The sequence below is a fragment of the Haliotis asinina genome, chromosome 11 (assembly GCF_037392515.1).
Source record: "Haliotis asinina isolate JCU_RB_2024 chromosome 11, JCU_Hal_asi_v2, whole genome shotgun sequence".
Lineage (NCBI taxonomy): Eukaryota > Metazoa > Mollusca > Gastropoda > Lepetellida > Haliotidae > Haliotis > Haliotis asinina.
In genome coordinates, this window is record NC_090290.1 from 37978780 (window position 1) to 37993830 (window position 15051).

The 15051-nt window shown below is 39.1% G+C and overlaps 1 protein-coding gene across 12 annotated transcripts in view; it reads left to right on the top strand.

Annotated features, from left to right (window-relative positions):
• Positions 1–15051, top strand: part of LOC137256006 (histone deacetylase 4-like) — a 156886-nt gene that overhangs the window by 125250 nt on the left and 16585 nt on the right. For all 12 annotated transcript variants that reach the window (XM_067793648.1, XM_067793649.1, XM_067793646.1 and 9 more), the window contains 6 exons: positions 730–816; positions 1187–1442; positions 3117–3250; positions 12010–12115; positions 12848–12948; positions 14868–14921. In XM_067793648.1, the coding sequence (XP_067649749.1) occupies positions 730–816; positions 1187–1442; positions 3117–3250; positions 12010–12115; positions 12848–12948; positions 14868–14921 (738 nt within the window). The remainder of the gene's footprint in view (positions 1–729; positions 817–1186; positions 1443–3116; positions 3251–12009; positions 12116–12847; positions 12949–14867; positions 14922–15051) is intronic.

Here is a 15051-nt window from a genome sequence, read left to right on the forward strand (position 1 = left end):
CAGTGATGTGATAGCCATCTGTAAGTAACGGGATGAATCATCCAACTACTGGCAAACAAGGGTAAGTTTTGCATCAACCTGACAATTGACCTGTTTTAGCATGTGTGAGTCCTGCCTACCCATGCTTGCCATTGTGATGGAAGGGGTGATGTCTGCGATGAAGTATATTACCGACTTCCAACACTGACTACATGAGAGTTTTATGAGCAAGGAGTGTGCAGCTACTCGCAGAATCAATTTCATTGTCATGCTCTGCACATGCACTAACTGACATCTGCTCTACCTTTCACAGACCAAATGGGTTTGCTCAATGCTGTGCTCTGCCAACGTTTTGTAGACACATTCTCTGCCCTTGCCCATTTTATCCTTGTTTGCCAGTAGAACCTCGCTGACTTGGTTGACACATGCAATCGGTTCCCAGTTGCACAGATCAATGCTCATGCAGTTGATCACTGGATTGTCTGGTCTTGACATGCTTGACAGGTGGATTATTGCTGAGAATGTCATGAAACCAAAGTCACTCACTACTAAACGTGGCATAAGAGCATCATCAGCATATAGTTCTTTGTTTATCCTTGTGTAGTTATTATAGATTTCTGTAAAACAGTGTTGAGATTGGCGAAGCCACCTTCTCTCACATGAACACACTGATATTAAGGTACAGTAATCTAAACATGATGTTTGACTGCAATTTGTCACCTTGATATCAGCAATCTGTCTTTGTTTCAGCATATACGACAAACAGTGTTACAGCGGACCGTCAGTAAGAGTCATATGGAAAATGTGGATGAAGAAACAGAGGTCAAGTTAGCACAGGTGACCCATATTAAGTTTTCTGTTTGGTCCATAAAATATGATTTGGTTCATCAGAATGGTCATTTGTTGCAAATTCACAATGACTGTGGACTGTCAGTACTGTCATCATGGATGGGTGATGGAGTAGCCTACTGATGACAGCATTCGCTTGTCGCGCTGTAGACCTGTGTTCGATTCCGCTCAGGGGTTCTAATGTACTGAAACCAATGTTTGGTGTCCCCAAATGTGATATTGCTGAATCGATGCTAAAAGGGGCGTAAAACTCAATGTCAGTCATTTTATCACTGACCATAGTCCTCTGTACCAGATGCACTCACCTGTTTACTGTTTGAAGTCCCTCACTCACTCTGTTTGACCTTTTGACCTCCAGGAGATGAAAGAGTCTCGTGATGCTGAGAGTATCGTCAGTGACAGCAAGATGGACGAAAGTTCAAGTGAACTGGAGAAACAGCAGCGGGATCGTGAAGCATTCCTGGGCCAGCAAAGGGAGATAATCAAGCCTCGTCACAAGGGCCCCTCGCATCATCGCCCTTTGTCTCGAACACAGTCCAGTCCTCTCGTCACCTTCTCTGTTCTCCCACAACAGCCTCAAGAAACTGGGCCAGTCTCATACACATTTACAACAGGTGGGTTATGACAAGAAACCGGACCTGTGTCATGCATATTCACAACAGATGGGTGATAACATGAAGCTGGACCATGTGTCTCATTCACATTTACAGCAAATTGGGGATGATAAGAAATTGGGAGAGTGTTACATTTACAAGAGATGGAGGAGAACATGAAAATGGGCCTGTGTCGTGCATATTCACAACAGGTGGTTGATAACAAAAAGCTGGGCCAGTGTCCTACACATTTACAAGAGATGGGGATAACATGAAAATGGGCCTGTGTTGTGCATATTCACAACAGGTGGTTGATAACAAAAAGCTGGGCCAGTGTCATACACATTTACAAGAGATGGGGGATAACATGAAAATGGGCCTGTGTTGTGCATATTCACAACAGGTGGTTGCTAACAAAAAGCTGGGCCAGTGTCATACACATTTACAAGAGATGGGGGATAATTAGAAATTTGGCCAGTGTCAAACACATTTACACCAGTAGAAGTGAATCTTAACAAGCTAACATTATTGCATAGTTACAAGACTCCCAACAAACGTGTAACAGGCCAACCTACTCCCATCTACGGCCATTGCACTACAGTAAAGGCTGGACCTAAGGGAAAACTAACATATTTCAGAACTGTGAAATGAGACAGACAGGGTCAAGCAAGGTGCCAAGACAATATACTGTGTTACTTGCTATTTGTGTATCTGTGAAATGTCAAAGTCTGACTCTCTGAGATGATCTCTAATTAGAAGGACTGTCAAATAGATCCATTTAATTAGCCAGTCAGTCTGCAGGAACAAATGTCAGAGGGGTCGAAATATCTGGTGGGAAGGCACAATGACTGTGGTAATGTCGGCAAATTGAAATAACTCAATTTGTCATATTTCACCTTTAAAGTAAACATAAATTGTATTTCAAACAGTTTGTTCTCAGGATCTTGAATTCGTATCATAATGAACCATGTTTCGAAATAAGTTTTTTCTCTCATTAAAGCATCATGTTTAGGAAAAAATAGTGAGTTAGTATTTCATTGAGCATCCAGGTGGAATGAATTGTGGTTTGAGGTCTGTTGACGTGCAGCGTGGGAGTTAGGTTGTTGCTTAGGCATGTGGCCCTTGTTATTATGTACGCAGATAACTTATAGTCTGTTTGATTTTATTTGAGATTGATGAATTGCTCACAAACACAAAATCTGAAAATGGCAACAAAACCAAATTCACATGAATTCGACTGACCAAATCTAATGATTTGTCTCTGAATGAGGGGGCCACTTACTGGTAGAACAGGAAAGGTTATTCACTAGTGTGTTTTGTGAAATTTCACCTGGCTCCTCTACCAGCAAGTGGTCCCCTTATAACGAATAGCGAAAAGTGGCACCAATATAATGTTCGTTTTTTAAATGGTTTTATTAAGGTATCCAAAATTATGAGACAAATCATGACAGTTTCAGGTCCATGTGATTGTATCCTAGTCGTATTGAAAGATATCATGATGTCGATCACTAGTCTGTCATCACGTAGGTGAATTAATCCTTTGTCAGCAACACACATCTGGGTTTTACAAGACTATTAAACAAGAGGATAGTTTGAAGCTTTGAATTTAATACTTTGAATAACCTGTGCTAGGTAACGCTTCTCATTATCTTCATCAACCAATCAGTGAGCAGTATTTGTTTTACCTGCTTCCAGGTTTGGCGTATGACACGATAATGTTGAAACACCAGTGTACGTGCGGCAACAACATGAACCACTTAGAACATGCTGGCAGAATACAGAGCATCTGGGCAAGGCTCACTGACACCGGACTTGTCACACGATGTGAGGTATGTACCTTTTGTATACGGAAAGTTTATTCTGATTAACATCAGCAGTGGATGGGTACCTGGTAGGATGAGACTGTTATCCTGCTATATATCATCCTCTTTACCCAGTATTGGCTGGGTACCTGGTAGGATTAGACTATTATCCTGCTACATATCATTCCCTTTATCCAGCAGTGAATGAGTACCTGGAAGGATAAGACTGTTATCCTGCAACATATCATCCTCTTTAGCCAGCAGTGGATGGGTACCTGGTAGGATGAGACTGTTATCCTTCTACATAAAATTCTCTTTACCCAGCAGTGGGTGGGTACCTGGTAGGATTAGACTATTATCCTGCTACATGTCATCCTCTTTAGCCAGCAGTGGATGGGTACCGGGTAGGATGAGACTGTTATCCTACTACAAATCCTCCTCCTCGCATAATTGCTATGTGATAACATGACCATTCCCTAGAGTGGATTGTTGTATTATGAACAGATTTATTTGGTTGGTTATTGCTGTATATTGTGATATGGAGAGAAAGCTCATTTGAGTGTCTATTGATATGAGATATGTCTACACAAGTCAATAAAATGCAATCCCAAGGCATGATGGGTAACCCAGTACAGGATGAGATGCTATTCATTGTACGTCATTCTTCCAACTTTTTCAGTTTGTTAACAGTTAGAGGCCAGTGGGGTAGTGGTTAAACCGTTTGCTGATCACACCAAAAACCTGGGTTCAGTTCCACACGTTGGTACAATGTGTGAAGCCCATTTCTGGTGTCACATGCTGTGTTATTGCTGGAATATTACTAAAAGCGGATAAAAATATACTCACTCTCTGTTGTGCTGAGCAGTTGGAATTATGTAGAGACTTTCTGTTTGGAACTTGTTCATATGATAACCAGTGTTAGCTGTGCGGTGTGCAGAATGCTGTGAAGCAGTGTAATTGTGGTGATGTCTCCAATGGAGACTGGTTTTGTATGAAATATATCAAGTATATTATACTATTGTTAAATTGACTCCATGATACATGTCAGATATGTCATGATATATCAGTCCCTCCTGGGGCCCCTTTCACAAAACTCTCGTAAGCCTAAGGTCTCGTAACTTTTCTCGTAACCTTTGCACCTCCTATGTTACAGTATGCCAGGTACAAATGCTACGAGAAAAGTTACGAGACCTTAGCCTTACGAGAGTTTTGTGAAATGAGGCCCTGGATTCTGTGAGGAATTTTTAAGAATTCTGCTGCAAATTTAAGTAAATTGTGCATCCCATGTTTAAAAATTCTGCAAATAAAAACAACAAAATAATGAAATAATATCTTCAAAAAGATCAATTTGGAACATAATTGCAGTGTCAGATTCAAGTAATGTTATTGTAAGGTGCTTAAGAAAAGATTACTTTATGAATAAATCATCTTTATGTGTGAATACATTGAAAATATCGTTTTAGCAAATGGCTCAGTACATTTTTGTATAATCAGTTATACTTTTGACATTTACCCCTACTTGTCGTTTTGGTTGATAGCCAGTCTTGAGTCAACTTTCAAAATAAGCAAATTTGTTTTTTGGAAATAGGAAATTCTGCATAAAAATGAGTTTTTGGGGTCCAGACGATTAATTCTGCAACCATGGAATCTTGGAAGCAAGGAGGGACTACTATCATGTTGTGACTTAACCACCAAGCTACATAATAAGTTGTTCACTGGTCACGAGGGGGCCATGGGAACATAAACAAACCTCGAGGGTACATGAACCCATGGACCCCGAGGGATCAGTGAACAATGTATTTATCTTACTGAACACCTGAATTATGTTTTTTAACTGTTTGAAGCACTTCTGTTCAATGCGAGGCGAATTGCCATCTTGCAGACGACACAAGGTAAAGAGATTTAGAGTTATCTCCCTTCCGTCGATTGTCAATCACAAAACATTGGTAATTTCCGTGCTTCATGCGTGATTCAATGTTATTCGAGATAAAGAAGTACTACCACGAAGTACTGAGTGAGTGGCGACTGGCAGCGGGGTACCTCGCTTGTATATCACATCACATATTGCGTCCAAGATATTTATCAAGTATATCATATCACGTAACATGTGTGCTCCAAGACAGTTTTTCATTATTTGACAAAGAATAATCACGATTCAATTATATTTTTGCTTAATTATACAGATTTATTTTATTTATTTTAATTTTTTTGTAGCATTTGAAACTAATTTGAAAAAAAAATCTTCATGAATCTGCTTGGATACTTTCCAAAACAGTCAAGGACCTTTTGATTGTGTAAATGCAATTTGATAGGAAGACTGGATGAAGGAATTGAGATGGTGTGTATTGCCAGGATATGAATATATTTATCCATGCACTGGTTCATCTTGCCCTCAGTGGAATAGAGGTGAGCACGGAAGGCAGGATAGGCTATACTTGTAAAAGTTATATAAACCTTGGGTAGCTACAGTTACTTCTGCTGCAGGTGGCAATGTAATCGACACAGTGCTGCCGCCATCCTTGTCGCCACCGCCTCGCACAGGCAGTGCGAGGTTGGCAGGGATGGGGGAATTCTCACCTGCAGGCAGTGCTTATCATAAAATGAATTCCTGGTGTTTCAGGAATAGCTAGCGTTGGTATTTTTACCCTGGCTATAAACAGAGCTTAAGAGAGATGGCAACACTCACCTTCATTCATGTGCTCGAGTTTTCAAGGATATTTTACAGTAATGAAAATTCTTTAAGTATACAGGTTTCTTGTTTTTAGGGAACATAAAGTTTTGTGAGCTGTGAAGGGGAAATGAGATTTGGTTTACCATTTTGTTTATTTTATGTTTAGGCGAGTTGGTTAATGCACCAGGCTAGTGATCCAGTGAGGTTGAGGTGTCAGGATGAAGCCCACCTGTTATTGGGTGTAAAAAACCTTGGAGTCAGCTTTGTGTACAGACTCTTACTGGTTTGTCACAACCCCTAGTATACATTACACAACCCTGTGCACGTAAAAGAACCCACAAATTGTGAAATGGGTACCTTGTTAGGATGAGAGAGCCACAGAAAACGTGGTGTGCTTATTTTCTGTTAGAGTTGTGTACTCCCCATGGAGTTGAGATTGATAATACAACGTGACGTTGATATTGACATTCAGTGATCCAAGGGAAACAAATACCAGTGCTGTGAGCAAGCACTAGGTCCATAGGTTTGTGTGCTATATAAATTATCCTATAATAATAGTAATAATAGTAATAATGTTTTCTGTCATTCCAAAGTGGCTTCACAGGAGATATCGCTTGGATGAAATAAAGTAATCTTTCCAAGAAAATATCACAGCTTGTAGACTACTGTGACTTCATTGGTTTTGAGACTTTACTGTGTCTTCTGAAGTGTTTCTGCTAGTGAGGTTGGTTGTGCTGCTGGTCTCCGTTTACAAAGTGAAAAATTTTCTCTGTCCTTTCAGATAATGTACAGGGTTAGGACAATCTTGAAAGAGCCTGGAATTTGGGCATTTAGTCTTAAAAAGCCTTGAAAATCTAATTTTCCCTTGAAAAAACTTGGAAAAAGACTTAAAAGCCGTGAAAAAGCCTTGAATTTCAAATTGAAGCTTGATGCAGTGAAGATTGTGTCTGCTAAGTAACATCTAGTTTGTGGGTGTTTCTCATATAGATTGCTTACAGTGCTTTTTACAACTTAACAGTATGACGAAACTAAATTCCCAATATATTCCTTCATTGGTGATTGGATCGCTACAGACTTAGTGAGGTCTACTGGTCTTCAACCATGATGTATGTCTATTTAAGGTTTTATGTTATGCTGGTTTTGAATTTCAGATTAAACCTAACCTTGCTCAGAAGGAGTCATTATGTTTATTGGGTTTTCGTGGTTTTCTTCATGGCCTTAATTTTGCCCAGAAAGGCCATGAAAAAGCCTTTAATTTTGGTCGTGAAATTTTGTACAAATCCAGAATTGTACATCAACACTTTTTGTTAAAGTACAATACTCCTTGCAGATTTAGTCCTTGGAAATGAAAAGATATTTGATGCTACTATTTTCTTTCACCTGATCATGAACAGTATCTATTTCTGTCTGCATGGAGAAAATGAGGGTTTCATTGAAAATGGAAATTGTGGCAGAATGTATCTTCAGACCAAATGCTGACTTGAGAGTATGTTGATAAAGTACAATACTCCTTGGCAAGACATGGTGATGTAAAGTTTGAGTGACTCATGTTTGATATCAGCAGATACTTGGATGATATAGGTACAGTCAGTAGGAGAAAGTAGGGTGGTGGGGTAGTCTAATGTTAGCTCATCCAGCTGCTGACGTGCTGCATGGGTACAACGTGAGAAGCCCATGTCTCTGGCTATGATATTGAATGAATATTGATAAAAGTGACATAAAACTATGCTCACTCACTCACTCACTCACTCACTCAGCAGGAGTGAGATGTTCCCAGTGATCCTGTGCAAAGTGTTAAATCCAACTCTCTTTCTTGTTCTTTTCTTCCCACTCTCTCATGGTTCCACCATCCTACCGACCAAAATCCACTTGCTCACTCACTCATTTTCACTCTCTCTCACTCACTCATCCACACACTCACTCATCCACACACTCATTCATCCACTCAGACCCACTCACTGCCCTACACATCCAGCCACTCACTCACTCACTCACTCACTCACAGACCCACTCACTCACCTACACATCCAGCCACACATCCACTCACAGACCCACTCGCTCATCTACACATCCAGCCACTCACTCACTCGTCCACTCACAGACCCACTCACTCACCTACACATCCAGCCACTCATCCACTCACAGACCCACTCGCTCATCTACACATCCAGCTACTCACTCACTCGTCCACTCACAGACCCACTCACTCACCTACACATCCAGCCACTCACTCACTTGTCCACTCACAGAGGCAATCACTCACCTACACATCCAGACTCTCACACACTCATCCGCTCACAGACCCGCTCACAGACCCACTCACAGACCCACTCACTCACTCACTCACTCACTCACTCACTCACTCACTCACTCCAGTAATGCTGTATACATTGTGAAGTATTCTTCTAGGAAGTGTCAGTTAATGACTTCCAAATCAGACAGTAACAGATACATCGTAACTATTGCAGATGTGGCGGTAACTGATCCCTGTACACCTGTGTTGGTTTGCCAAGGTAACATAGGGCGGTAAACACAGTTACAGTGTGTCAGGAACTATCTGCGCTACACAGGTTTACTGACATTTACATTGCAAGTAATATCTTTACACATCAAAATACGCAATATTAATTTCATTGCCTTTCCTTCGAAACGTCCTTGCTAAAAGATGATTGAATATCTTTAATCCTTATGGTTATGTGATGAAATCAAACTTTAAATGTCTGAAATATTAGACAGTGCATTGCGTTTATGAATTTGTGCTGTTTGTAGAGTTCAACAAAGTATTCTGACTACGTAGAAATATCATTGTGTGATCTTTAGTTTTTGTTTTATACTTGTTTTTTTAATCATTAATTTTAGATTTAGAATCCCATAAGCTGAGATTGCAGCCAAGGTGATGAAAACCTCTTTCTGCTTTAGACATAATGATTCAAATGATCTGAACCAAAAAATAAAGTAAAGTTTATCTGTTCATCAACAATGTGCAGGAAGTTCATTAATCAACAATTTCAAACAAAAATGTAGATCAATTTTAAGATACTCCTCGATTTTTGTTTTTTAATAGATTGTCATAAGAGCCTTGATGATATGTAAGCCATTAAGCTACTTTCACATCATGTTCCCAGCATGCATCTGGATGTGTCGTCTTATTAACAGTCATTCCACTGCCTCCATCGTGTCAATTAAGATGGGGCTTGGATGAATCCGCAGCTCTTGCACAGCTTCATCCTCTCGTTATTATTACCATGTTCAGATATATGGAATTCTTAGGTAATATATGGCGACATTTATGGAGGACATATGCAACAACTCTGAAACATGATTGATTTTCATGAAACTGTAACGAGAGGCTGTACGAAGTATTAAATGTCAGCATTAATTTTAAGGAAAGACTAGGGAAATTTCAGTGGGAGATCGTCAGTTTGCTGTGACATAAATTGATAATGTAAACTGATTTACTAGTGTCGTAATTTGATTAATGTTTGGGCAGGTCAGTATCACTTAAATGTACTTTATTAGTTTCTGTTGAACAAGAAATATGTTTACTGAAACGGGTTATATGATCCAGCCTTAGGCTTGAATTGGAAAAGGTTCTCTTTTTTGGGACTGCAGATTCAGTTCTTGGAAATAGGAAGATATTTGATGTTACTATTTTCTTTCACCTAATCATGAACAGTATCTATTTCTGTCTGCATGGAGAAAATGAGGGTTTCATTGAAAATGGAAATTGTGGCAGAATGTATCTTCAGACCAAATGCTGACTTAAAGAGTATGGTGTGTGAAAAAACAACCTGCTGTTTTACGATGGGATTTGTCATCCAAAACCAGCTTTCAGAGAACTATTATATGGGTTTTGTAGCATATATCACTACAATGAAATGTGTCACAAAGCTGTGGAGTCTGACATTATGATGATGTTTGTCACAATGACATCATAATCGAATGACATCTTTTAGTAAATTTGTCTCCCACAGTTATACTGTGAACATGCTGGACACTGGTCAGTTATACTGTTAACATGCTGGACACTGGTCAGTTATGCTGTTAAGATGCTGGACGCTGGTCAGTTATACGGTTAACATGCTGTCAGGAAAACTGTTAACATGCTCGACACTGGACAGTCAAACAGTGAATGTGCTGTACACTGGTCAGTTACACTGTTAACATGCTGGACCCTGGTCAGTTATACTGTTAACATGCTGGATTATGGTCAGTTATACTGTTAACATGCTGGACCCTGGTCAGTTATACTGTTAACATGCTGGACCCTGGTCAGTTGTACTGTTAACATGCTGGATTATGGTCAGTTATACTGTTAACATGCTGGACCCTGGTCAGTTATACTGTTAACATGCTGGATTATGGTCAGTTATACTGTTAACATGCTGGACCCTGGTCAGTTATACTGTTAACATGCTGGACCCTGGTCGGGTATACTGTTAACATGCTGGATTATGGTCAGTTATACTGTGAACATGCTGGACCCTGGTCAGTTATACTGTTAACATGCTGGACCCTGGTCAGTTATACTGTTAACATGCTGGATTATGGTCAGTTATACTGTTAACATGCTGGACCCTGGTCGGGTATACTGCTAACATGCTGGACCCTGGTCGGGTATACTGTTAACATGCTGGATTATGGTCAGTTATACTGTTAACATGCTGGGCCCTGGTCGGGTATACTGTTAACATGCTGGACCCTGGTCAGTTATACTGCTAACATGCTGGACCCTGGTCAGTTATACTGTTAACATGCTGGATTATGGTCAGTTATACTGTTAACATGCTGGACCCTGGTCAGTTATACTGTTAACATGCTGGACCCTGGTCAGTTATACTGTTAACATGCTGGATTATGGTCAGTTATACTGTTAACATGCTGGACCCTGGTCAGTTATACTGTTAACATGCTGGATTATGGTCAGTTATACTGTTAACATGCTGGACCCTGGTCAGTTATACTGTTAACATGCTGGATTATGGTCAGTTATACTGTTAACATGCTGGATTATGGTCAGTTATACTGTTAACATGCTGGACCCTGTCAGTTGTGCTGTTAACATACTTGACGCTGGCCATTACTGTTTACAGACTAAAATATACTACTCACCCTTTGCTAAGGATCAAATCATGGATTCAACAGAAAACAGTTATGTGGGGCCAAATGTGGTTTAAGTACTTAAGCTTACAGTAAGCATGGGTCCTAGGTTTCAGTACATCTTGTGAATCCTCTGCCTGCTATTGACGTGTGTTTATTTGTCAATAAACAATGTGTGTGGCCCATTTTCTGGTGTCCCCCGTTGTGATATCACTGGAATATTGCTAAAAGTGGCGTAAAACCTAACTCACTCACTCATTCACTGCTTCTGTGGTTATTCATGTATCAAGTACATAGTTAGATTTAAGTGGCTGGTTGTCTAAAGGGGGGTTATCATTATTTATCCAGTCTTAAATGGATACAGTTTCCAATTATATATCTATAGTCTGTTTGTCCGTATGTCTCAAAAGCGGACCGATGAATTGCAATGTAGCTCAAAAACAAATAAGCATGACATACTCAATGAAACGCTGATTATAATCAAACACCATACCAGCTGTTTAACAAACTATCGTAAAAATATTGACACAGTTCACTTTTTATTATGAGGGAGGAATGCAGAGAAAGGCACAGCTAGGTGTTCAAGAAGCATGTGCACATATACCGCGAAAGTTATGTATTCATTAACTTGTGCTGTCTGTCTCCGTGCTTCCTGTCACACCTGGCACTCCAAATAGTGAACTGTGTCAATGTTTTTGATGATAGTTTGTGAAAGAACTTTTTATTTTTAAGGAAGAATATTCTGCAAAAACCTCACACAGTTGGTATGATGCTCAGTATATTTCTTATCACTTGTGTGCATACTTTTCAAAAACAGTTTAATTATGCCAGTTCTTTTCATGTGACTGTAGGAATGGTGAGGTAGTCAAGTGGATGAAGCATTTGTTCATCATGCTGAAGGTTCGGGTTTGAATCCCCACATGGTCACAGTGTGCCAAGTCCATCTAAGGTGTCACCTGTAGATGATTGGTTAGTTTATGTGTATGTAACATTTTGATTGGTTGCTTGTTTACAGAGAGTACGGTCTCGGAAGGCGAGTACAGAAGAGCTGCAGAGCTGCCATACTCACCTCCACACGCTAGTTTACGGAACAAATCCACTAAGTAGACAGAAATTATTAGGTAAGTTCAATTGTTTGAAGTCTCATTACTGTTTAACACCAGCATTATATGACTGGAATATTGCCATATTGCTGTTTAAAATATCTGAAACTTGTTTAATTCAGTCCCAAGCTATATGGAGCTCAGTCTTGGTCGCCATACTCACCTCCACTCACTAATTTACTGAACAAATCCACTCAGTAGACAGAAATAATGAGGTAAATTCAATTTCAAAATTTCTTATTTTTCCATGGAATTCTTAAAATTAAGTTCCAGGAGGGACTCGTATTACCCTCATTATGTCAAGAGGCCGCAACAGATTTTCTTGACTGACAAATGGTTCACTGACTTCAAGACATGTTATATGAACAACATTTAATGGATCATTCTTTAGTGTCAAAGGTGCAATGTGTGAAGCCCATTCCTGGTGTCACCAGACATAATATTGCTGGGACATTGATAAAAGCGTGGTAAAACCATTGTCACTCACTCAAGCAGTAGGAATAAGATGTTCCATGTGATCCTGCGATCCAACTCTCTCTCTTCTTCCTTCCTTCCTCCTCCTTATGGTTCCACCTTCCTAAGCATTGCAAACCCTCTCACTCACTCACTCACTCACTCACTCCATAAAATGAGTGAAACCCATTTCTTGTGTCTCCTGCTGTGACATTTCAAATAGTGATGAAAACACTTACTAAATGAATTTGGTATTAGACGCAACTCACTCACTCATGAATGTTTCATTCTTGGTAGAGTCATCTCCCATGCGATTCTGTCTCTTGCCATGTGGGGGCGTTGGCGTGGATTCTGATACTGTCTGGAATGATCTTAATACATCAAATGCTGCCAAAACGGTGAGTTAACTGTCTCCAGGCCACATTGCAGTTGTAGATCAAATATGTGTGTTCATGTGTGGAAATTAATACTGCTGTTGCCTAGAAACGAAAGTCAGGAAATAAAATCTTTTCATCCTGGCCTTAACCAATATCTGTTGCAAATATTTTTAACTTGTTTGGTTCAGTCACAAGTTATTCAGAGCTCAGTCTTTGTGGCAATAATAGCTGTTGAAAATAAATTTTTCAAATACACTCAATGCTTGTTTGTCAGTGTACGAAATATTATTCAAAGTCTGTTTGTTGTTCCAGATATTGTGAAGCCATTTGATACCTTACGTGTTTATTGTGAAGGATTAGTATTGGAAAGAGATATAATTATATAATTATATTTAATTTTTGTCTACATCTTTAAATGCGAAAGCTTGAAATCAAACTGCAGTTGAATTTATTTTGACATATTATTTGACAGAAATATACAAACAAAATATTTCTGATGAGAGTGCATTTCCTTATAGGTGTTAATAGATTTTACTGAAGATTTTGAATTTATTATCAAATGCAGGGTTCATGCAATCTTTAAAAAGCCTGGAATTTGGACGCATAGCCTTAAAAGCTTGCAAAATCAATTTTTGCTTTGAAAAAGACTCAAAAGCCTTGAAGAGGCCTTGAATTTCAAATTGAAGCTTGATGCAGTGAAGATTGCGTCTGCTAAACCATTCAACTCTGTAGGCCAGTAAACCATCAAGGCGGTAGTTGCATCAAATTGATATACTATTTTAGGAACCTAATGTTAGCCGAATGCCAATGTGTTTGGGTATAGGTTATTCATGAATATCTTTCCTCATAGTATTTATTAACTACCTTTCTAAACTGATAAATTTAGCAGTTCATGGGGACACTTTCTTGTCAAATATACTAAAACTGTGCTCAGAAGCTGTGTTATTATTTTCATTAGGTTTACTTATATAATTGCTTGTCTTATTGACTTTAATTTTGCCAGAAAAAAACTTGAAAAATGCCTTGAAAAAGCCTTGAATTTTGGTCTTAAAATTCTGTACGAACCCTGGAATGGTGTATGACAGAAATATATGAACATCATAATTCTGAAGGTAGAGTGTATGGTTATAGATAGAAATAGATTTTAGTGAAGTATGTGCATACTACTGATGACTATTTAATTTGAAAAGGATGATAGTTTTTAGACGGTGTCGTCTGTCCTATTAAAGAAAAGTAAGACGATTGTTTTGTGCAGGACTTATATTACATTCATCCTCTGAGATGTAAGACTTTCTCTCATATCAGATACTCACAGTCTGTGCCTTGTATAAATAGTTGTATGTGTCATTTACACAGAAACACAGATCAAGATGATAAAGAATATCTGAAATTTCTTAAATCATTGCTTTTTATATAATCAAAGGACAAAACTCTATTGTGTCTAAGCCAAGACACTTACAGCTATGAGGAAACTTGAGAATCTGTGAAATCAGAGAAACATTCACGTTAATGAGACAACTGGAGGGCAGTGCGGTAACTTAGTGCCTGTCATGACAAAGTCCTGGGTTCGATCCCCATAATGGTTACCTTGTTGGAAGTTTCATTGGTGCTTTGCACCGGCATTGTATGGCTGGAATATTGCCAAAGGCAGGATAACACCGTTCCCTAAGTAGAAATTATCGTTTTGGGTTAGCGAAGGACTGAATCCAGTTTTCTAGAACTGCGGGTTTGGGTAATGCTTGAAGTTGTCTCAAAAGCTGAAACACTACCGAATGAGGATTTGTTTTATAATTGGTCATAACTCTGCCCTGTATAGAGGCTTTATAATACTGGTAACGTCTGATCTTGGCTTAATCAAACACCTTGATGAAATTAAATGCATAAACCATTTATTCTTTTTCCTCAATGTTGATGTGTTTGTTATTTTATTCTGTTACCAGGCAACAGGTTGTGTGATAGAGTTGGCACTCCGTGTCGCTGCTGGTGATCTCAAGGTAAGTCATTTTGATAAATTGTTATTTTAAACTGTAGATGACACAACCAAGATCATAAGATGTTTGACATCCATTTGATCAAAAAAAAGAAAAGATTCAATAACTTAAATATGAGGTGTTTTGTAAATAT